General features: G+C 36.7%; 1 protein-coding gene, 1 non-coding gene and 1 pseudogene across 2 annotated transcripts; 2 read left to right on the top strand and 1 right to left on the bottom strand.

The window, feature by feature from the left end:
- The first annotated feature begins 1,737 nt into the window (after window positions 1–1,737).
- LOC133290003 (reactive Intermediate Deaminase A, chloroplastic-like) lies at window positions 1,738–20,138 on the top strand (annotated as a pseudogene).
- A 2,922-nt stretch (window positions 20,139–23,060) lies between these two features.
- Window positions 23,061–23,165, bottom strand: LOC133290005 (small nucleolar RNA R71). The gene has a single exon (XR_009748569.1). It is a non-coding gene; the product is annotated as a small nucleolar RNA R71 (small nucleolar RNA).
- Window positions 23,166–23,716: 551 nt separating this feature from the next.
- On the top strand, window positions 23,717–24,763 carry LOC133290002 (uncharacterized). The gene has a single exon (XM_061488043.1). The coding sequence runs from the start codon at window positions 23,717–23,719 to the stop codon at window positions 24,761–24,763; it is 1,047 nt and encodes a 348-aa protein (XP_061344027.1).
- The last annotated feature ends 592 nt before the right edge of the window (window positions 24,764–25,355 follow it).

Raw genomic sequence — 25,355 nt, 5'->3', positions numbered from 1 at the left:
CCATGTAGTCCATATAAACTAACATGGTGTAAAACTCCTTATATTCCTAAGCTTGGAAGATGTGGCGTTCCCAGTACTAAGGACGTTTCCACTCTGCGGTCGTTCCCACTCTGAACAAAAGATGTTCAAGTTCCCTACTTTCCAAACAGGTTATTAAATTCTTGACAGCCAGTGAAATAGAGTTTCTGGCATCCTCGATTCCATGCTAAATTGGGAACGTTCCTGTAATATCCCAGAAAATTAACAGTAACTTATAATAATAATAAATTAATAATAATAATAAACTATAAATTAGTAGTAATAATATATATATATATATATATATATATATATATATATATGATGGTTATATTATAGACAAGTTATAATATAAATTTTGATAAAATAATTGTGTGCGATATATGTGCGATATGAGTGCTATTGAAAAATAATTTTGATACTTTGTAATACTCTAGATTATTTATAATATTAATATACATATACATAATAATATTAATATGTATATATATACTTTGTAATACTTTGTAATTTTGATACTTTGTAATACTCTAGATTATTTATATACATATTAATATTATTTTATTATAAATAATCTAGAGCGTTACAAAGTATCAAAATTATTTTCCAATAGCACTCATATCGCACACAATTATTTTATCAAAATTTATATTATAACTTGTTATCTATAATATAACCATCATATATATATATATATATATATATATATATATATATTATTACTACTAATTTATAGTTTATTATTATTATTAATTTATTATTATTATAAATTACTGTTAATTTTTTGGAATATTACATATACAAACACACAATTATGTAATTGCATAACAGATATGAACATCTCCAACCTACCTATAAAGAAGAAATGTGTTTTCCAAATATACAAACACACATTATAGAATATTTCTTGCATGTATGAGTGCAATAAGTGCAAGAATGAGGTTAATTGAGCAGCCACTGAACAACCCTGACTTAAGAAATAGTCAAGTGCCAGAGTGAGAAATTAAACTGAATATGGTTTGTTCTTTCTAAGCATAGTGCTGACAAAGATTGAAGGAATTGAAATTTTAGTGAGCATAAATGAATCAAGGATTGCAAACACGAGAGCTAGTGGAAATAGTTTCATAACATGGTAAAAAATAAGTAGATATTACTATATATCCATTTTACTTAGTGTCTGCACTGCTCCTTGGTTATTATTCAACGTTCACCATAGTACAAATGCACCTCAAGATTTGCTGCCATTATTTTAAAATCAACCACTTCTTGGTGCCCTTACCCAATAAGAATGTCATTCTATTCCGCTCCCTCTTAGCAGTTGGTCTTAATGTGTTTATTCCTTTTCTGCGACTCCCATTTGCAAAGTGCTTAATTAAGGCATGCTCCAACCTTTCCATCAGTTTATTAACTTCTACAATAAATGATGGAGCAGGCAGCATTTTGGTTTTGGAAGATAATTGATTAACTGAAAGAATATAAGAGAATATGAATTTAAGATACAACTTCATTTGAGCTGCCAACATAAGAATAGTCAACATCTTTAAGCAACCTTTTATGCTTTCCTTGAACTGGCCTGCAATGTTATAAGTCAGACAAAACCGAACTCAAAATATTGCAACCTAAGATTATCATTCAAATCATAGAGGAGACCATGTCATACTTCTTCATAATTTTTTAGAATGCCAACCAGTTTAAGAAGCTGCATACCAATCAAGCATAATGATTAGCCTTGTAAAAGATAATCAAGCTCTCATCACTATTAAGTTAACAGGGAAAGGCGGATGCCATGTCACCTGTAGCATTTTTGAAGCTGAAGCTTACGATAAAATTCCTTCAAGGCAATACTTATTTGTTCCTCTTGCTTGTCTCAGCTCTTTCTTGCTAAATGACTGGTCATATTTCGGATTCAAGATAAGCCTTTTTATAGTTGATACAGGATTGGTATGGTCATGTTCATCTACACCCAATTGAGGATATCTAATATTGAAGCTGGTCTATATCCCTCTATGGAAGTCATAGAAGTTATTTGTTCTACAAAATCTCCACTTCCATATTCAATATGCCTTTCATCTCTAATCTCAACCTAATTAATCACATCCATGAGTAGACGTGAATGACCTTCAAAATGGTAATTGAACCGTTAGATTGCAACTCCTCCTCAAAAGGCCCCAAAGGTTGGATTTTGTTCTCATATTTAATCCATAGATTCTTCAACATCATGAATTACTTAGAAATTTTATGTTTTTTGCTCATTGTATAGATATAAAGAATATCCATATCATATATATTCAGCTATATCAGTGGATAAATGGATACAAAACAAAGGGAATTTTTTATATAGGTCTCATTCCAAGCAAGATTTCTGAACCTTACCTTATCCACCTTTATTCTGAGAGCAATCAGAGCATTCATTTGCTTACTCAACCCCTTTGCTCTTGGGCAAGTGGCTACTTGATGCGGATGCGAAACGAACAACACCTAGAGGGGGTTGAACAAGTGTTCTTGTACTTTCCAAAACTTTTTGATGTGGATTGTTAAGCCTTCACCAAATATGCAAGGTTAAATTTTAATTCAATCAAACAATTTGTTTGTATTAAATTTTGCGCGTTTTGGTCCCCATAAACCCCTATGTCTAAATGAGTTGCATTAAAGGTAGAAAGTAGAAACAAAATTGTACCTTAACTCTTCTATCACAGCTGTTCAGACTGAAAAGGCCCCAGCAGCGTTGAGGCCATATTCTTAAGCAATTAAAGCCGACAACCTTTTGTTTGTGTCAGGTGTTCTTGGTCTTGTTCCTGAGGTTTGGTGTTGTCCTTCTAAATTTCACTCATCAATTCAGTCTTCTAATCTTTCAGCATCAGAATACATGTGCTAGCTGCATGATGAAATGATGCCCTGATAATATAGATTTTTGTTTCTGATGCAGACGAGGAAGTTTATCTCTGATAATATTGAAGATCAGACAGAGCAGGTACAAGAAGATCACTCTGAATCTAAACTTGCAGTATTTCATTTTGTAATATATGGATCTTTTCTTAGTATTTGTACTTTTGTCACATTTCTTTTTACTTTGGGCTTATGAGGTTTGATTGTTCATTTATAAGAATTTGGGCTTGAGATGTGGTTTAATTAGATGACTTTACTCCTAACTGATGAGTAATTTTTATGATATTAAGTGTTGACAATCTTGAAGTGAGAAATTGACAAACCCTTGGTTTACCATGGTTTTAGGCTTAATTATACTTAAAATATATCATGAATTGCATGAAAATTAGGGTTTTATACCGTGAAGTCACAATAATTGAATATCTTGCTAACATGTTGTCATACTTCTTATTTCAAAGGATTTTTACATCTATTATGGCCCTTTGGAACCAAAAGAAAGCAACAAGAGGAGTTGAAGCCTCAAGGAAGCAAGATTCCAAGCATCTGCAAGCTGGAGGAGGACGTTTTGGCGTCCAAGAAGAACATTTAAACGCTCTAAATGAAGAAAACCACAATAACTCCCTGGACCAGAGCGTTTTGGCGGTATAACAGAGCGCCAAAATGCTCCAGAAGCAACCAAAAACTCTTCGAAGAGGACGTTTTGGCGCCCAACAGCACGCCAAAACGCCCATAGGCAACAACAACACACTGTGAGGACGTTTTAGCACACAAACAGCACGCTAAAATATCCATGCACGGCCAAATCTAAATCCAAAAGATATCTTATATCTTTATCAAAATATGCATCAGATTTTACAAAAAATACAAAGTGGAAACAAATGAATCTTGATTGAGAATAGATATAAATCCATGGGAAGATATGATGGAAGATCACAACAAAGATTCAAAGCTCAAATCTGTCAACCAATCTTCAAGATCTTAAATGCAAAGAGGAAACAATTATAGAATCAATTACAAATCTGATACAGATTTGTTGGGAGATTGAATGAAGGATACAACTCCAATGATTATAAATAAGGAGCTGAAGGTCAAGACCAAAACACCAAAACAAGTCCAGAGAATTACATAGAGACCTGAAGGAGGAATCCTGTTGCGGAGCGCTGAAACACTGAGGAACCAAGTCTACATCACACCAATGGAGGCTTGGGGTTCTCTTTTCTTCATTATTGTTTTTGAATTCAGTATGCTAGGCTAGACTTTTATGTAGTTAGGGGTAGATGGAACCCAATTGAATCTTTATGTTTATGAATTAAATTGTCTTTGAATTCTTTTCTTTTTATAATTGAATAAATTTATTTGTCTTTAATGCTTTCTATGAGTTTGCTCCTTATAGAATGATTTAGGGGAATTGTATGACAATATGGATGTTGGTGCATGAACCCTGAATTGATAAATTTATCATAATCCTTGTGATCTAGGGAAAGACATAGGGTAATTGTGCAATCTTTAAATTCTTGATCTTAATGCATGTTTTCTTGGGGAATAATCGGGGAACTAGAGTTCTTTCAAGATCACATAGATTTAGGGTAACAAGGAATTGAGCCCTAATTAACTTAGATAGAATTGATTGGCATTATATTAAGAAAAGGTTATTGACTCTTTAATTCATAACATCACGAGGATATTGGGGGAAGTCGAAACCTTAACTACGCTTGTTTTTTAAATCTTTAATCAATCATCATCTTTTCCAATTGTCTTTTTAATTATGAAAATTCTTTAATTGCATCTCATTATTTGTCTTTAATTTTTAAGTTCTTCAAATACAATTCTCTTCATCTAAATTTTTGATTGTCCAACTAAAACGCGATTAGCGAACTAGTGCTTGAAATTCTGATCCTCGTGGAAACGATCTCGTACTCAGGTACACTTTATTACTTCACGACCGGTGCACTTGCCGAGTCGCAACATAAATCCTCCCTATATGGTTTATGCTTTAGAATGACCACTATGAGTGAGAAAGCTTACTAACTGATTACGCATGAAGCTGAGTTAACACTTTCTCTTTTCAAAAGAATTTTTAATTGGTCAAGATATGCTAGTGAAACTAACATGAGACCTTGGTCATTCCAGGAAAATGGATTTTTTGGGGGAAAAACTTGGTTGATATAGGAGCTAACTTTGGAAATTTTGAACAAAATGATTATTGGAATCTCATTATTAATTTATTATTATATTTCGCTTGAAATGAGATGCGTATACAAAACACTACTACTCCTCTTTTTATTTGATTATAGAAGAATTTCATTAAGACAACAAGAAGGAGAGTGTAGAGGGAAAGGAGGATAAGAAATCCTTCTTAAAATTGAAAGAGCAGAAAAGGCAATCAACACCAACATTCCTTTTTTCTCTAATTGACTAGGTCAAGTATTAGTTTAGGACAACTAGTAGAACCCCAACCCATTAAAACCACTAAAATCATTAGACTCCTAAAACAAGAAGAGTCATTAGAATCCTAATATTCTAATAATGTTGATACTTAATATATCACCTATTCTTAATGCATGTCTTTATGTATAAGTGGAAAATAGATATATCAACATTTTTTGCGACATTTCTTTGAATGCCATTAATCATAGTCTGGTAGGTCCATGTAAATTCCTCTCTCGCTTCCCAGTAACATCCAATTAATGTTTTCTTGATGTTCCATTATTATGAAAGTGCACTTGTTGATTTTGTGGTTGACATTTGAAATAATTACACATTGCAGCTTCTTAAAAGCAGAGGAGAGATCCTAAAATTTGGGGGTGCCAACTACTCATCATTTGTTAAGACCATAATTTTGTATGAATTCTTAGCTCTTCATTAGTTTAGATTGTGTTGAGTGCTGGCAAGATAACTGGGTTTATACCATTTATTTTCTCCAGGTTGGCTGACTTGAAAGACTTCAAGAAAGTTAATGAGATCTATGCTAAATGTGAGTTCTGTGTTACTGATTTTGATGTTTCCTTCATATAATTTACATTCCCGCTTAAAGCATGCAAAAGATTTCTCAGGTGTAATGATAAGTACCACTGTTCAAAACTTTTTCACTTTATTTGTTAATTCTTTTGATAACAACAATTGGCCATCCATTTATTATCACGGACTACGAAATCTTATCAACCATTAAAAAGGTCGTCACCCAACAGCTTAACCTCTTGGGTTGAATTGGTTTTTTAATATGGTATTAGAGCTTCAGGAACCACGAAATCACAACACAAGTTCGATTCTCATCCCCCCTTACTTTCTAGTGGAATTAAGTAAGCACAAGATAAAATAAAAAATTGGGTCTGTGTAATATCCACGCTTCAAGCCCAAATGATTCTTGCGTGAGGGGTATGATATAAACCATTAAAAATGTCATCTCCCAACAGCTTAAGCTTTTGGGATCAATTATGATGCACCTGGGGACTGACTTGGATTGGGCTTTTCTATAATTTATTCCATAGTTTAGGATTTTTCAATAATTGTTAATTATTTTCTTTTTTGTTATTTTTAGATTATGTTTGAGTGTGCGTTGATTGTGTGTTATCTCCTTTGATTGCACATGATTATAGTTATTTACTTTTTTGTTATTTTATTTTGCCTATTTAAGGCTTGGAGAACCCTATTATTATTTGGTTGTTTTTGGTTAAATAAAATTAAGAAAAGAGAAAAGTATTTTCTCGCAATTCTTGTTTCGTTCTTCTTTCTATTTAGCCAATAAGTTAATGCTTTGGTATTATTTGGTAATCAGAGCTCTGGTTGCCACATAAATGGCTGAACAGAACAATGGCGGTCGAGGTCAAGGTCATGGACGACGAGGTCGAGGCAACGACGGCAGTAGAGGACGTGGTAACACCCTTAACGGCAACGGCGAACAACCACACATCGACGTGCGAGACACCATAATTGTAGCAATGGCCGCTACAATGGCAGAACAAGGTAAACAAATTCAGGAGCTCGAACAACAGTTTGCCCAAACACAGTTGGACTAGTTAGATGAAGGAAGAGAATCTGAAAAATCTTCTCATGAGGAGGAAATGAGTGAAAACCCATTATGGGACTGGAACCAGGAGCAACGAGGACGAATTCAACCTGGAAATCAATCCTTTCTTGCCAATATTGGGGTGAAGATTGAGATCCCGAACCACTCATCCAGATGAGTTCATCGACTGGTTACACACCGTCGAAAGAGTCTTTGATATCAGAGACTTGATAGAAGACCAGAAGGTCAAACTGGTCGCTATCAATTGTTAGTATACGGATGTCCTAGAGACAATCTTTTAATTAGATTAGGACATATGTGGACCTTTGTATTGTCGCAAATAAATAAAAGCACTATTTATCCTGTTTCATATTTTGTCTCAATATTACTGTTAATATTTTATATGAGTAACTGGATAAACCCCTTGGAATAAAATAGGTATCTCTTGAGTATCGATCATGAGGATTCAAGGATACTAGATATTTATTCCTAATTTTATGTTCCTAGTCTAGAGACACTGAGAATGGGGATCAGTGATCTCGGGTAAGACTAGAACGACTTATCTACTTGTATTCGGATGCAAGGTAAAGACCTCATGAGCTACAAATATAGAGATGTCTTAGCTAAAGTCGTGGGTTGATCTATAAGGGTATAGCTCGCACTGAACAGACCCACAAAAGAGACTCTATGAGGAAATCTCACAGAGAGTATCATTAGAGTAGTCTCTTTATATTTGGGTATGTCTTTCCTTAGACCAGAAGTTATTACCTAGACTGTGTTCTAGAAGGCATGCTTTGACTGTATACCTCGTCTGCCTGAAACATGGAGACTCATAGGTATATTGTTGGGCTTGTCCTGAAAGAGCACAGGGCTAGGGTGATAAGCTGAAGGAATTCGTCAAATCTCTGTGAGAGATTAGGTTATCTGTAAACCGGAGAAATCAGGATGACATTTACAGGACTCGGGAATCTATGCATAGTAAAAAAGATCATGAGATGATCTGCCTTTAGAGTCAGTAAATTGAAGATTCCCTATTTCGAATAAAGCTTACCCTAAACCGCAAGGGTTGATACGCTTCCTTACCCTAGGTTTTATGGGAAGATAACCGAGACGAAAAGAAATACATACGGCAACCAAATATGTGTAATAGGATGATCAAGTCATTAATCTAACTAGCTCTGGGGCAACAAAGCATTGCTAGTGCTCTGTGTTGTCATTAAATGAGTTGTGGGCTTGTTGGGCCCGAGCCCATTTATGTCAGTGGCTATGTTGGACCTAATGGGTCACACACTAACACCTTAATGTCATGATGATATAGCATTAAAGGTATTGGGCCTAATAATGGTTGTTAGCCCAAGATGAAGTTTGGAAGCCCACCTAAGAGGGAGAGGGCGCATGGTGTTGTTAATGGGCTTGGATGGTCCAAGACATTACTAATTAATTTAATTAGTTAAATTAATTATCAAAGATTTAAATTTTGAATTTGAATTTTGAATTTTGAATTTGAATTTTGAAATTCGAATTTTGAATTTTGAAATTTGAAATTTGAATTTTGAAATTTGAATTTTGAATTTGAATTTTGAAATTTGAAATTTGAATTTTGAATTTTGAATTTTGAATTTGAGTTTTGAATTTGAATTTTGAAATTTGAAATTTGAAATTTGAATTTGAATTTGAAATTTGAATTTGAATTTAGAATTTAAATGTTTGAACGTTTGAATTTAAATGTTTGAATTCGAATTTGAATTGGCTATGAAAAGTTGTTTCATAACAAAAGGATAAGATGAGATCTTGTTGGAACAAATCCCTTGTATCAAGAGACGATCTATGGAGATCTCCAAGGGCTGATTTGGGGCGCCATTTTGGTGGGAGATGATTGTCATCTTCTCAAACCAACAAGCTCCAATCAGATTTGGTTGTTGAGAGAATCAGTGAGCTAGTTGGTTCAAACTTGAATGCAACAACTCAAATGTATCTGGACCCTTTTTGGGCTGAATAGGGGCGCATGAATTGGTGGTCATATGATGACCATTGGTTCAGAATTTTGACTAGATAAAGACCTAGTCTTATGACGATTCAAAGGAGAGGTTGTTGGGATTTTTGAATTGCAACAACTCCACCTTTGTCTCACTCACTTGTGTGCCACTTTCATTATAAGTAAAGTAAAAATTCTGATTTGATACACTAATTCTCTCCCTCTCTTGTGCGCCTAGTTGGTGAGTTCCTCCTTAAGGTTTTTCAAAAGAACCTAGCCAATTCTTCTATATACCATTCCCACTCTTGTGAAATTTTCATGCTGGAGACTTCACTCTTCTAAACACATATACCTAGCCTCCTTCTTCACGTATTGAGCGCATAGCAAGCCTCTCTGTGGTGGTCAACTGGTGGCTTTCAAGAAAGCGTTCTTGCATCTTGACGTGGGTGGTGTGGATCAACGTTAGAGGGTTTGAACCCTTCAAACCTAACACTGATCGTCTTGGAGTTTTGAACTCACAAACAAAGGTAATATCACATGCCATAAAGTATAATTCTTGATTGCATGTGTAATTCCGCATATGAAAAATTTTGTTTTTTCCTCTCACATGCTACGGCCTTCAAGGCCATTTTACTTTCAAGTGGTATCAGAGCCCGGTCGCTTTTCTATCGGCGGGTGATGGTACTTTGTTTGTGAAATTAATTTTCTCACGGTCAAAAGGTCTTTTTGTTAAAGATTAATTCTTTGCATGTGGATTTTTTTTATGAACATGTTTAATATGATTATGGTGTTCATATATCTACATGACCTCATGGTTTTGTTTGTTTTGATTCTTTGTGAAAGTTTTCAAAAGAAACATTTTTTTGAAAAGGGAATATGATTCTGCCATGATGTGAATATTCAAATACATTATTTTCTCCATGATTTTATTTAATAAAATTTTTGTATATGATGATGTATGGTTCGGCCATATGAGTTATGGTTGAATAAATGGTTTAATTTTTGTGATCTTTGAGAAAGATTTGACAAAGATTTGAATTATGCATAAAGATGCAAAATTCGACCATTTGGAGAAAATTGGAAAATTTTTGAATTTTGATTCTTGTTTTGATATTTTAATTGTTAAATTATCAAAATATATGTGAGGAAATATTTATATAATATTTGATATTATGTGCTTGCAAGCTGTTTAAATTTCGAGGTGCAATTTGGAAGGGGATGGTCATGGTGCCCGAAATTTGAAATTCAAATTTTAAATTAATGTGTAATTTTGCTCTATTTTAATTAGAGTTGTAATTTGAATTTTGAATTTTGTATTTTTATTATTTGTCCCTCCAAAGATGTTTTGGAGTTTCTTTAATTATATGTAATTAGATAATTAGGCTAGTGGCGTATAGACGACGAGGAGCCGATGCTTGAGAAGCAAGATGGACAAATGCACGAGCACCATGAGCATCTCAAATAAAACTGTTTTATATGCATGTATGCTTTTATGTTTTGAACGACTAGTATGCATGAATTGGACAAATCGCGTTTGTATGTATTATTATGCATGTCCAATTACGACTAGTGTAATCCGATAGATGTTTGACATAGGATAACGACTAGCATGATAATAATATAAATGCGTTTGATGAGACCTAATAAACCCCAAATAAAAGGAACCTTTAAAGGAATAAATTATTAAGCATATGATTACCTCCCACCACCAATATTACTCGAACCTCCTCTACATAGTGGTGCTCCACAACTCAGTTGGGACCCACTGTTTCGTTGAGTAAGAGTAGTATTAGAAGTGTTAGACACTTAGGGTGCTGGTTAATACTTAATTGAGACATAAGTTGCAGGCTTAGCCGGGCTTATGTGCTTAGGGTAATAATGCTAGGTTGGTTGCATGAGATGCACCACTAAGTGACAAGGAGTTGTCAACCTAATGTTAAGAGAGGGTATGAGATACTGTTGATGAGGATCAACCTATTATTTAAATTAATCTTGCGGTCACAGACGGTGGTTAAAATAGATAATCGCACTCTTAATCTCACTAAGGTAAAATCTAAAAGTAGATTAACCCTAAGTCAAATGGGAAGAGTCATTGACTTAGATAAAATAGTGGGAGGGGCAAATTATTTAAAGTCTTTAATAATTTGTTTATACAACATGTCTAAATATATTAATTAAATCATCTTTACATCGTTTTCAGTTTTTAGTATGACTAATCCACTGTCACTGCGGTCAATACTCGATAATAACAACATTATTAAGTTCCATACGGATAACAAAAATTGTCTATAAGAATAGATACAAAATTATATATCAAAACAAGATATAAAAACTTTTAATAGACCAATAGATTTTATTATGAAATATCAAAACAAACTGACCGGTTCAAACTTTATGGACTGGTATCGGAACTTAAGAATTGTTCTTAGGGCCGAAAAAATAGCTTATGTCCTGGATGCTGCATTACCCGTAGCTCCTAGGGAAGGGGAAGATGGGTTCGCAGAATTTGATTTCGAGGCCCACAAACAGCACATGGATGACAATGTGTTGACCGTCTGCATCATGTTGGCATCCATGTCGCCTGAACTGCAAAAGCAGCATGAGCATATGGATGCTCCCTCTATTGTCGTACATCTCAAGGATTTGTATGAGATTAAAGGCAGGCATGAGAGGTATGAGGCCTCTAGAGAATTGTTCTCATGCAGGATGTCTGAGAACACGTCTGTGAGCAGTCATGTTCTTAAGATGATCAGGCTCATTGAGAAGCTAGGAAATCTAGGCTTCGTGGTGGATGCCGAGCTAAGTAATGACTTAGTCCTGACCTCGCTTGCACCTTCCTTCAGTCAATTCATTATGAATTACAACATGCATGGGATGCTTGTGAGCTTGCCTGAATTGTTAAGCATGTTAACAACTGTTGAAGTGTCTATCAAGAAGGATAGGACACATGCTCTTCTGATTGGTGGGCCTAGCAAGGCAAAGGGTAAGGGCAAGGAGCCTGCGAAAGGAGACTCCCTTAAACCCAAAGGAAAACCCAAGAAGAAGAAAGGCAAAAAGAAGGGTAAGAGTGCATCCAAGGACAAAAACGATGCTGAGTGCTTCCATTGTGGCAAGAAAGGCCATTGGAAGAGGAATTGTCCAGACTACCTGAAGAGTGTGAAGGACAAGAAGCATGGTGATGCTTCTACCTCAGGTACTTTCATGATTGAGATAAATTATTCTTGTGCTAATCCTACCTCATGGGTATTGGATACCGGTTGTGGTTCTCATATCTGCAATATGTTGCAGGTGCTTAGGAGCCCAAGGAGACTAGAGAGAAATGAGGTGGACCTCCGCGTTGGCAATGGAGCAAGGGTTGCTGCTCATTCTGTTGGAGATGCCGACCTTATTTTACCTACAAGCCTTTTATTGCATTTGAACAATTGTCTTTATGTTCCAAACATTTCTAGAAACATTATTTCTATTTCTTGTTTAGAACAAGATGGTTTTACTTTTAGTATTAAGAATGGTACATTTTCTATCATTTCGAATGATATTGTTTATGGTACTGCTTCTTTAATAAATGGATTGTATGTTCTGGAAATGGGAACTGAAGTGCTCAATATAGCTGTGAAACGACCTAGGATAGATAATCAATCTTATCTTTGGAATTGTAGACTAGGGCACATAAACGAAACAAGATTGTCTAGGATGCATGCAAATGGATACCTAGATTCCATGGATTTGGAATCCTATGGACAATGTGAATCTTGTCTAGCTAGAAAAATGACTTGTCACAAGCCCAAAGGGCTTGAGAGTCATAGGGCTAGTGAGTTATTAGAACTCATTCACACTGATGTTTGTGGGCCAATGTCTATAGAGGCTAGAGGAGGATACTCCTATTTCATCACCTTTACTGATGAAAAATCAAGATTTAGGTACGTGTACCTAATGAGATATAAATCCGAAGCCTCTGAAAAGTTCAAGGAGTTTAGGAATGAAGTAGAGAAACAACGTGGCAAGATGATTAAGACATTACGATCAGATCGTGGTGGTGAATATCTGAGCCATGAGTTTCAGGATTATCTGAGAGAAAATGGAATTCTCTCGCAGTTTACTAGACCTTACACACCACACCAAAATGGTGTCTCCGAAAGGAGAAACATGACCTTGTTAGACATGGTCAGGTCTATGATGAGTGAGACTCAACTTCCAAAATCGTTTTGGGGATATGCCTTAGACACAGCGGCATACCTTCTAAATAGGGTACCGTCTAAATCTGTTCAGATCACACCATATGAGATATGGAATGGTAAGAGACCCAACCTGAGTTACCTCAGGGTATGGGGATCGCCAGCTTATGTCAAAGCGTTAGCATCAGACAAGCTTAGTGCTAAGAGTACTAAATGTCTATTTGTGGGGTATCCCAAAGGGACTAAGGGATACTACTTTTACTCCATGGATGAACACAAGGTGTTTGTGTCAAAGAATGCTGAGTTCCTTGAGAAGGATTTGATCTCTCAAGGAGCCAGTGAGAGTAAGATTGATCTTGAAGAAGTTCAAGAACCACATGAACAGATTGAGGAACCCGAGTCTGCTCCGCAGGCGACGTTCTCCAATGGAGAAGTAAACACACAACTCCGTAGGTCAACGAGGGTCATCCATCCACCTGAGAGGTATGGGTTTGTGATTGAGAATCAGCAAACCGTCGAGGATGATGAATCAAGTAACTACGAAGAGGCAATCAAGGATGTTGACTCTTCTAGATGGCTTGAAGCCATGGAATCTGAAATGGATTCGATGTATCAAAACAAGGTATGGACATTGGTTCCTAAACCGCAAGGAATAGTTCCTATCGGTAACAAATGGGTCTTTAAAAGAAAGACTGATGCAGATGGCAACGTTCAGACCTACAAAGCTAGGTTGGTTGCGAAAGGGTATCGTCAAAGACAAGGAGTTGACTATGATGAGACTTTCTCGCCTGTTGCCATGATCAAATCTATTAGGATCATGCTTACAATAGCGGCATATCATGACTATGAAATTTGGCAAATGGATGTCAAGACCGCCTTCTTGAATGGGTTCTTGAAGGAGGAAGTGTACATGACATAACCTGAGGGCTTTGAAATCAAAGATCAGAAGCATATGGTATACAAACTACAAAGGTCGATATATGGGCTAAAGCAAGCATCAAGGAGTTGGAATATTCGTTTTGATGAAGTCGTTAAGAGTAACGGTTTTATCAAGAACGAGGATGAACCTTGTGTTTACAAGAAGGTTAGTGGGAGTAATGTCGTCTTCCTGGTACTTTATGTAGATGACTTATTGTTAATAGGAAATGACATCCCCATATTACAAATAACGAAAGAGTGGCTTTCAAAAAGCTTCACCATGAAGGATTTGGGAGAAGCGGCCTTTATACTTGGTATAAAGATCTATAGAGATAGATCCAAGAGGCTGCTGGGTTTATCTCAATCCACGTATGTTGACAAGATGTTAAAGAGGTTTAGCATGGAAGGGTCAAAAAGGGGTTTTCTTCCCGTCAGTCATGGGGTACATCTTTCAAAGGCTATGTGTCCTAAGTCACAGCTTAAGAAGGATCGCATGCGTGGAATTCCATACGCTTCGGCTATTGGATCCATCATGTATGCCATGATATGTACGAGACCAGATGTCTCATATGCTTTGAGCATTACGAGCAGATACCAGTCGGACCCTGGAGAGGGTCACTGGACAGCAGTCAAGACTATCCTTAAATACTTAAGAAGAACTAAGGATGCGTTTCTGGTCTATGGTGGGGTTGATGAGCTAACAGTGAAAGGGTTCACTGATGCCAGCTTTCAGAGTGTCAAAGATGACTGCAAGTCACAGTCAGGGTTCGTATTCACCTTAAATGGTGGGGCAGTATCTTGGAAGAGTTCCAAGCTGGAGACAACAACAGATTCAACGACAGAAGCTGAATATATAGCTGCTTCAGAAGCAGCTAAGGAGGCCGTGTGGATCAAGAAGTTCATATCTGAACTTAGGGTGGTTCCAAGCGTGGATGAGCCCATACAGTTGCTTCGCGACAACACTGGAGTCATTGCGCAGTCAAAGGAACCTAGGTCTCATCAAAGATCTAAGCACGTGCTCCGCAGATATCACCTGATTAGAGAAATTATTGATAGGATGGATGTAAAGATGGATTATATTCCCACAGATGATAACCTAGCCGATTCTCTGACAAATGCTGTTTCTCAGAGAAAACATGATAGTCATTATGAGGCTTTGGGTATACGACTTAGGTCTGATTGGCTCTAGGCCAAGTGGGAGCTTGTTAGTATATGGATGTCCTAGAGACAATCTTTTAATTAGATTAGGACATATGTGGACCTTTGTATTGTCGCAAATAAATAAAAGCACTATTTATCCTGTTTCATATTTTGTCTCAATATTACTGTTAATATTTTATATGAGTAACTGGATAAACCCCTTGGAATAAAATAGGTATCTCTTGAGTATCTGTGATGAGATCACGATCATGAGGATTCAAGGTCACTAGATATTTATTCCTAATTTTATGTTCTTATTCTAGAGACACTGAGAATGGGGATCCGTGATCTCGGGTACGACTAGCACGACTTATCTACTTGTATTCGGATGCAAGGTAAAGACCTCATGAGCTACAGATATAGAGATGTCTTAGCTAAAGTCGTGGGTTGATCTATAAGGGTATAGCTCGCACTGAACAGACCCACAAAAGAGACTCTATGAGGAAATCTCACAGAGAGTATCATTAGAGTAGTCTCTTTATATTTGGGTATGTCTTTCCTTAGACCAGAAGTTATTACCTAGACTGTGTTCTAGAAGGCATGCTTTGACTGTATACCTCGTCTGCCTGAAACATGGAGACTCATAGGTATACTGTTGGACTTGTCTTGAAAGAGCACAGGGCTAGGGTGATAAGCTGAAGGAATTCGTCAAATCTCTGTGAGAGATTAGGTTATCTGTAAACCGGAGAAATCGGGATGACATTTACAGGGACTCAGGAATCTATGCATAGTAAAAAAGATCATGAGATGATCTGCCTTTAGAGTCAGTAAATTGAAGATTCCCTATTTCGAATAAAGCTTATCCTAAACCGCAAGGGTTGGTACGCTTCCTTACCCTAGGTTTTATGGGAAGGTAACCGAGACGAAAAGAAATACAAACGGCAACCAAATATGTGTAATAGGATGATCAAGTCATTAATCTAACTAGCTCTGGGGCAACAAAGCATTGCTAGTGCTCTGTGTTGTCATTAAATGGGTTGTGGGCTTGTTGGGCCCGAGCCCATTTATGTCAGTGGCTATGTTGGACCTAATGAGTCACACACTAACACCTTAATGACATGATAATATAGCATTAAAGGTATTGGGCCTAATAATGGTTGTTAGCCCAAGATGAAGTTTGGAAGCCCACCTAAGAGGGAGAGGGCGCATGGTGTTGTTAATGGGCTTGGATGGTCCAAGACATTACTAATTAATTTAATTAGTTAAATTAATTATCAAAGATTTAAATTTTGAATTTGAATTTTGAATTTTGAATTTGAATTTTGAATTTCGAATTTTGAATTTTTAAATTTGAAATTTGAATTTTGAATTTTGAATTTTGAATTTGAATTTTGAATTTGAAATTTGAATTTTGAATTTTGAAATTTGAATTTGAATTTGAAATTTGAATTTGAATTTAGAATTTAAATGTTTGAACGTTTGAATTTAAATGTTTGAATTCGAATTTGAATTGGCTATGAAAAGTTGTTTCATAACAAAAGGATAAGATGAGATCTTGTTGGAACAAATCCCTTGTATCAAGAGACGATCTATGGAGATCTCCAAGGGCTGATTTGGGGTGCCATTTTGGTGGGAGATGATTGTCATCTTCTCAAACCAACAAGCTCCAATCAGATTTGGTTGTTGAGAGAATCAGTGAGCTAGTTGGTTCAAACTTGAATGCAACAACTCAAATGTATCCGGACCCTTTTTGGGCTGAATAGGGGCGCATGAATTGGTGGTCATATGATGACCATTGGTTCAGAATTTTGACTAGATAAAGACCTAGTCTTATGACGATTCAAAGGAGAGGTTGTTGGGATTTTTGAATTGCAACAGCTCCACCTTTGTCTCACTCACTTGTGTGCCACTTTCATTATAAGTAAAGTAAAAATTCTGATTTGATACACTAATTCTCTCCCTCTCTTGTGCGCCTAGTTGGTGAGTTCCTCCTTAAGGTTTTTCAAAAGAACCTAGCCAATTCTTCTATATACCATTCCCACTCTTGTGAAATTTTCATGCTGGAGACTTCACTCTTCTAAACACATATACCTAGCCTCCTTCTTCACGTATTGAGGGCATAGCAAGCCTCTCTGTGGTGGTCAATTGGTGGCTTTCAAGAAAGCGTTCTTGCATCTTGACGTGGGTGGTGTGGATCAATGTTAGAGGGTTTGAACCCTTCAAACCTAACACTGATCGTCTTGGAGTTTTGAACTCACAAACAAAGGTAACATCACATGCCATAAAGCATAATTCTTGATTGCATATGTAATTCTGCATATGAAAAAATTTATTTTTCCCTCTCACATGCTACGGCCTTCAAGGCCATTTTACTTTCATCAATTTGAGGAAGCATGCCTCAATTTGGTGGGAACATATTAAGAAGCATTGAAACAAAGAAGGGAAGTCAACGATCAGGAGTTGGGATAAGATGAAGAAACTATTACAGCAAAAATTCTTACCCATTCGCTAACAGCATGAGGAATTTGTTGAGCACCATAATCTCAAGAAGAGAGACCTATCAGCTGAACAGTATACAACTGAGTTTGATCATCTACGGATGCGTTGTGATATTGTAGAGGAGGACGGACAACTGATTACTCGTTACCTAGGAGGATTGCGAACTGAGATCTCAGATGTTGTATTCCTGCAACAATATTGGTCTTATGAGGACGTATGTCGACTAACTTTGAAGGTAGAGGAGCAGTGTAAGAGAAGATAAGGTACTTCAAAATTCTAACCCAGATTTTCTGACAGAGAACAGTTTTCAAGCTCGACAGCTAACACTAGTGCGAGGATGAAACCTTCTAACTCGAAACTAGTGAGCAGGGGGAGAGTGACCAATGGTGAAGCAAGCAAGATAGGGACTACGACAAAGAGGTGTTTCAAGTTCAGGTTTAGGACACTTCGCTGCTGATTGTCCAAAACGACAGTATGTTACTTTTGCGGATACTCAAGCCGATGATATAGACCCCACCTATGATGAGTATGAAGAACATGAGGTGGATAGAGGGTCTGAAGAATGTGAGATTATTTTTGGTTATTCAGGCGAAGCCTTGGTTGTCCGAAGGGTGTTGAATGTTAACATCATTGATGATGAGTCGTGGCTTCGACATAATATATTCCGCACCAGGTGCACCAACGACGGTAAGGTGTGTAATATGATCATTGATAGAGGGAGCTGTAAGAATGTAGTCTCTAATACCATGGTCGAGATGCTAGGATTGAAAACAGAGGAACACCCACAACCATACAAGCTTGCTTGGCTAAAGAAAGGAAGTAAGGTGAAGGTGAACAAGAGGTGTCTCGTGCAGTTTTCTATCGGCAAAAGGTACACTAATGAGGTATGGTGCGATGTGATTCCGATGGATGTGTGTCATATCTTGTTGGGGGAGGCCGTGGCAATTTGATAGGAAGACGAAGCACGATGGCTTCAAAAATACTTACACTTTCAAAAAGGACGGACTAACTATTACCTTGGGTCCATCTGAATTGAAGGAAGAGGCAAAGAACACTATGTTGTCCAAAGTAGGTTCCTAAGAGGAATCTACCAATTCCATTGAGATATTTGCTTGTGCGGTGATAGAACAAAATTTTGGTGTTTCTGACATTCCTTTCCAGGTTAAGCCATTGCTAGAGGACTTCATTGATGTGGTTCCTGAGGAGATGCCATTGGATTTGCCACCTATGATAGACATCTAGTACTATATTTACCTTGTGCCAGGAATTGTTATTCGCTACAAAGCTACATATAGGATGAGCACTGAGGAGCAAAAGGAGTTGCATTCACGGGTTCATGATCATATTAAGAAGCAGGATGTGAAATATAAACAACAAGCTGATTGGCATAGAAATCAAGCCATTTTCAAGGAAGGTGATATGGTATGGATCCACCCTAGGAAGGAACATTTTCTGGCTAACAGGATTTTTAAACTACCTAGAGCTAATGGTCCCTTCAGGGTGCTTGGGAAGATCAATAACAATGCTTACAAGATTCAACTTCTTGGGAAATACAATATTTCTAGTACTTTCAATGTTGCTGACTTGTCTCCTTATCATGATGGTGAAGAGGGCATAACGTGCAAGAGTAACCATGAAGACCCGTTAGATTCGAGGACGAATCTTCTTTTGGCAGGGGAGAATAATGCACCTGGGTGACTTACTTGGATTGGGCTTTTCTATAATTTATTCCATAGTCTAGGGTTTTTCAATAATTGTTAATTATTTCCTTTTTTGTTATTTTTAGATTATGTTTGAGTATGTGTTGATTGTGCGTTATCTCCTTTGATTGCGCATGATTATAGTCATTTACTTTTTTGTTATTTTATTTTTCCTATTTAAGGCTTGGAGAACCCTATTATTATTTGGTTGTTTTTGGTTAAATGAAATCAAGAAAAGAGAAAAGTGTTTTCTCACAATTCTTATTTCGTTCTTCTTTCTGTTTAGCCAATAGGTTACTGCTTCGGCATTAAATTAGTTCTTTAATAAATTCTCATACAGACAAACTGCTAAATATTCTACTTACCTATGAATTTCACTTCTGATATTAAATTATATTGTGCTGTAATCGAATTTTTTTTATTTAATTGAAGATTCAACTGTTAGCTTGTCGTAAAGCTATGTTTTCATATTTTATTATATATATTAAGGGTGAAAACTTGATTGATGCAAGTTTATCAAGAAAAAAATAATATTATTATTGATGCAAGAGAATCCAGTCTTTTGTCTTACTGACATATGGTCATTGAATATGTTTAGTACTATTGCTGAAATGCTAAAGTTCCCCTCATTAGTAGTTTTTATTTTTCACTTAGGCTAATAGTGGTTTCATTCATCAATTACCATTGGTTCAAATGGTTTCAGACTTTCCTTCACCTGCCCCAGCTCGTTCAACTAATCAAGTAGTTGCCTTGCCATTGGATGCAAAGATTGAAATTGAGTGCATAGCAGCACTATGATCTCCACTTTCAATAGTATAATAAATAGATGCTAACTCATTATTCCGAATAAAACCATGGTTCTGCTTCGCTTCCTTCCACCTCACCTTCACCCAATATAGTGACTCGGGCTTCTACAACATTCATCCTTCTATCGCATAAAGAACAACCAAAGGAGAGTTTTATATGCAAATTTTCCACTCAATCCATATATAATATTGCACTCACCAGTATAATTATAGTAACTAATTTATGAGTTACAATATTACATGTCCTCGTTTAGTATATCTTAGTTTACTTATGAGTTTATATGCTAATTACTGAGATAAACTTCATGCTTATTATCAACCCAAAAACATATAAACTAACACAGTTCAAAAGATAGCATTGTTAAAATAAGATAAACTTCATGCTCAATCCATAGGCAACTCTCACGTGTACATGGCTGTTGGAATGCTACATCAGAACTGCTCATCTCAGTAATAGTCATTGCTGCAATTATGCTGCCAAATTTATGCAGACCAATTAATCATTTCCTTCTTTGTTACTCGAGGACAAGCAACGTTTTGAGTTTGGAGTGTGATAACTCTCCCAAATGAGAGTTAATTTAGTATTTTTATGATGAATTTGTTGCATAAATTCCATATAAGTTGACCTCTTTGCATGATAATTAAGCTAAATATTGTATATTTATGATTAAGTGCTTTGAGATGACTAAGTATTGAAAATAAGATAATATTCCTTGATTTTATATAAGAAAAGATGACTTATTGAGTGTTTGTCTTTGCAGGAAAAATTGACGTAGGAATGCTGTAGCAGAGAAGCTGACAAAGTAATGATATATCAAGCGCTATAGCATGACAGCATGGACAAAGGAACAACCGAACTTTTGAAATTCAAAAGTTAGTTAAATCCCAACAAATGGATAAGACACCAGCAAGAACAAGGGACGTTTCTGAAGATTTAATCTTATCCCAAAATCACAAGGATCAAGGACAATATTCAAAGATTGAGTCTTATCCTAGAATCCTAAAGAACAAGGACAACAACCTTTTGTTCGGTCAACAACATTCGCACAAGAATTCAAAGAAGATCAAGATCTTATCCAAGCAAGTGCCAACAAAGCCCAAAATCCCAAAGAACAAGGACAACAAACTCACACTCACATTCGGTCAACAACAACATTGGCACAAGAAATTCAGGAAGATCAAGATATTATCCAAGCAAGTGCCAACAGCCCAAGAATCTAGGGATACGATAAAGCTACAGCAACAAGATTCATAGCTTTTCACTCCTAACCCTAAAGCCCAATTTTCCAACCATCTTTCCTATTTAAAGAAGAACTCCCCCACGAGTTAAAGGACAGTTCGAAACACGGTTTGGAGGAGAGTTCAGAGAGGTTGAAGGTTCGAGAAGTCAGAAGCAAGTGGGAACGTTTTAGAGAGAGAAAGTGAGGTTCTTGGAGAGGGAAGAACTGCTGGAGCAAGGCAGTGACAACGTCTTCCTACAACATTCGTTACCATCTTCTTTTCTGTTTTCCAATGAGTTCTTCTTTTCTTTTCTTTTTTGTTTTATTTAATTCCATTATGAGCTAATTTGCTCTATAGGTTAGGTGATAAAGTACCTATGCTGTAACATTGAGATGTATGCCTAAACTCTGTTTATGTTAATGTTTAATTAGATATTCAATGAGTTTGCTTAATCTTATTCATGTGTGCATGTCGAGAGATACATATGTGATATTGAGGAGGTTGGGGCCGAGATGTTTCCGAATCCAGACCCTTGTTGAATTGTGTGGATTAATTACGTTAAGAATAACTTAATTAAGTTGTGGGTAGAGAGGTCATTCAATCCACATAGGCTAGAACTTGAACTTGAACAATTCAGTGATTAGTTTGACCATAGAGATGTGAGAATTAGTTATTGAGTATATATGTTAGGTTGGCCAAAAGCCCCAGCATACCTTAGTGTTTGGTTACTAGTTAAACATTGATAAAGCATTGTTAAAGCATCGTTCCAGTATTACTGTATCAGGGAAATTGAACCTGACCTATATCTCATCCATCATCTTAATACCTATTATTTTAGTTTACTGTTTTCTTAATTTCAATTGTCTTTTATTTTACAATCCAATCATCACAATAAATCATTTTACCTACTTTCTTCACCTAAATAATCATTATTTGACACTTATCTCTGTGTGAACGATACTTGGACTCACACATCCCTTTATTACTTGTGACATGTGCACTTGCGTATTTGTGTGGAAGATTTAATTGATTACAAATTGCACAACAAGTTTCTGGCGTCGTTGCCGGGGATAATTATAAAGTTGTTTTTATTTTAGTGAAGACATTTTCTTTCTTTTATATACTTTACCTTTCTTACTTACTGTTTTCAAGGTGTTAATTGCAGCGTATGAGCAGTTCTTCATCAGAGCAAGAAGCAGATTTTGATCCTGAGATTTAAAGAACGTTTCGAGCAAGAAGGAGACAGCAAAGATGTAGCAATCTTACAGGAATACCTAACATGGCAGAAAGGCTGAGAAACGGTGAAGAGGATGGACCTAGAAATAACAATGAAGGTCTAAATCAAGTTGAGATTCCAATCAGAGCGCATGCAATTCCTACGCTCAATAATCTGCATTTTGGCATCGTTCAACCTAATGTAGTAGCAGAGAATTTTGAGTTGAAGCCAGTGATGTTTAACATGCTGCAAATCATTGGTCAATTCAATGGAATGCCTAGTGAAGACCCTCACCTTCACCTCAAGAATTTTATGGATGTAGCAGACACTTTCAAAATAAGAGGAGTTACATCTGATGCCCTAAAGATGAAGTTGTTCCCATATTCCCTCACCAACAAAGCTAAAGCATGGTTGAATACTTTACAACCACAATCAATCTGAAGTTGGGAGGAGTTGGCGGACAAGTTTTTATTGAAGTTCTTTCCTCCTATGAAGGCAGCCCAATACAGGAATGATATATCAACCTTCAAGCAATTGCAAGAAGAGTCATTTTATGAGGCTTGGGAGAAATTCAAGGATCTGTTGAGGAAGTGCCCAAATCATGGCATTCCCGAATGGATTCAAATGGAGACATTCTATAATGGGCTTAATGGACCAACAAAGAGCATGATCGATGCATCATCTGGAGGAGCCCTTTTAGAAAAAACATATACAAAAGCATATGCAATATTAGAGAGGATGGCAATCAACAACTATCAGTGGCCTGTAGAAAGATCAAGTTTAACACCAAAGAAGGCTACTGGAGTTTGGGAGCTCGATGCTGTAATAGCACTGTCAGCACAAATTTCAGCTTTGAACAACTCTATCAAGACGATGAATCTGTCTGCTGAAGCTAAAGCCCAACCAGTCAATGCCATAACTGATGCTATATCATGTGTTTTCTGTAGTGGTCCCCATGTTTATGATAACTGTCCACAAAACCCTTAATCTATTTTTTTATAGGTAATTTCAATAGGAACAACAATCCATATTCAAATACCTATAATCACGGATGGAGGAATCACCCAAATCTTTCCTATTCCCAAGGACAACATCATGGACAGCATCAAGGACATCAGCAATTGTCCTCAAATACAGCAGGAAGGTCATATAAAGCTCCATGCCCCCTAGATTCACGCAGCAGCATCATCAACCTAGACAGCAATCTGATACATCAAATTCGCTGGAAAGTATGCTGAAAGATTACATAACAAGGAGTGATGCTATAATTCATAATCAGGCTGCATCAATCAAGAATTTGGAGACTCAAGTAGGTCAATTGGCAGAAGCACTTAGAAGCAGACCTCAAGGAACCTTGCCAAGAAATACTGAAGTCCCAAAGAAAAATGGAGAAGAACAGGTCAATGCTATATCATTGCGGAGTGGTAAAGCCGTGGATAAACCAGAAGTCATAAAGAACTACCATGAGCAGAAGCAGAAAGCATTGAGTCAGATTGAAGAAGATAAAGTTGCTGAAGAGGTGGGAAATCATGATCAACCCAAAGAACCTCAAGTTGTTGACACTGAGAATATTGCTACATCAAAACCACAGCAAGGTCAGACTGTCAGCAAAGCAACAAGACCACCACCTCCCTTCCCTCAAAGATTGCAGAAGCAAACTGATGACAAGCAGTATAAGAAGTTCCTTGATGTTCTAAAACAGTTACACATTAATGTACCCTTGGTTGAAGCTCTTGAGCAAATGCCAAGTTATGCAAAATTCATGAAGGACATCTTGGCAAAGAAGAGGAAGCTGGAGGAATATGAGACAGTAGCTCTCACCCAAGAAAGTAGTCAATACTACCTGAACCAGTTACCACCAAAGCTAAAAGATCCAGGGAGTTTTACTATTCCTTGTACTATTGGTAACCAATATGTAGGTAATGCATTATTAGATTTAGGCTCAAGTATTAACCTTATACCTAAGAGTATTTTCAGGAAGCTTGGAATAGGAGAAGCACGTCCAACCACTGTTACGTTGTTGATGGCTGATAGATCAATAACTTATCCAGAAGGAAAAATTGAAGATGTGTTGGTAAGAGTGGATAAGCTCATTTTTCCCGCTGACTTTATTGTTCTTGACTTTGAAGCAGATAGGGAAGTACCCATCATTTTGGGAAGAACATTCTTAGCCACTGGACGAGCAGTGATTGATGTTGAGAAATGAGACTTAACTATGCGAGTCAATGATGAGCAAGTTACATTCAATGTACTCAAAGCCATGAAGTATCCTGATCAAGTGGAAGAATGCGCCAGCATGGACACTATGGATGCAGTTCTGCTACAACAACTTAAGTAGCAGACAGAGACAGAACCACTAAATGTTGCTATAACAGAAGAATGTGCAAACGATGAAGAGGAGATGAAAGAATGTCTAGCATGGATGGATTCCCAACCAACAAGGCCATACAAGGAGAAACACTTTGAATCCCTTGGAGAAAGAGTGATAAAGACACTCAAGCCATCCATAGAAGAACCTCCAGTCATTGAGCTGAAACCACTGCCCCAACATCTTAAATATGCATACTTAGGAGATGAAAATACTTTACCTGTTATTATCTCATCTTTTCTCTCTGATGCAGAAATGAAGCAGTTGCTAAAAGTACTAAAGGAGTACGAAAGAGCCCTCAGATGGAGAATATGCCAGGATTATAGGAAGCTTAATGATGCTACAAGAAAGGACCATTTTCCCTTGCCATTCATTGACCAAATGTTGGATAGACTAGAAGGGAAGGAGTTTTATTGCTTTTTAGATGGAT

This window comes from Gastrolobium bilobum, unplaced genomic scaffold (assembly GCF_033153095.1).
Source record: "Gastrolobium bilobum isolate Gb01-03AN ecotype WA unplaced genomic scaffold, APGP_CSIRO_Gbil_v1 utg9343, whole genome shotgun sequence".
Taxonomy (NCBI): Eukaryota; Viridiplantae; Streptophyta; class Magnoliopsida; order Fabales; family Fabaceae; genus Gastrolobium; species Gastrolobium bilobum.
Note: the sequence above shows the minus strand (reverse complement) of the source record. Positions and strands in the feature narration are given on the sequence as shown.

Coding starts and splice junctions, on each gene's coding strand:
- LOC133290002 (XM_061488043.1), top strand. CDS start 23,717: ATGCCCCCTAGATTCACGCAGCAGCATCATCAACCTAGACAGCAATCT.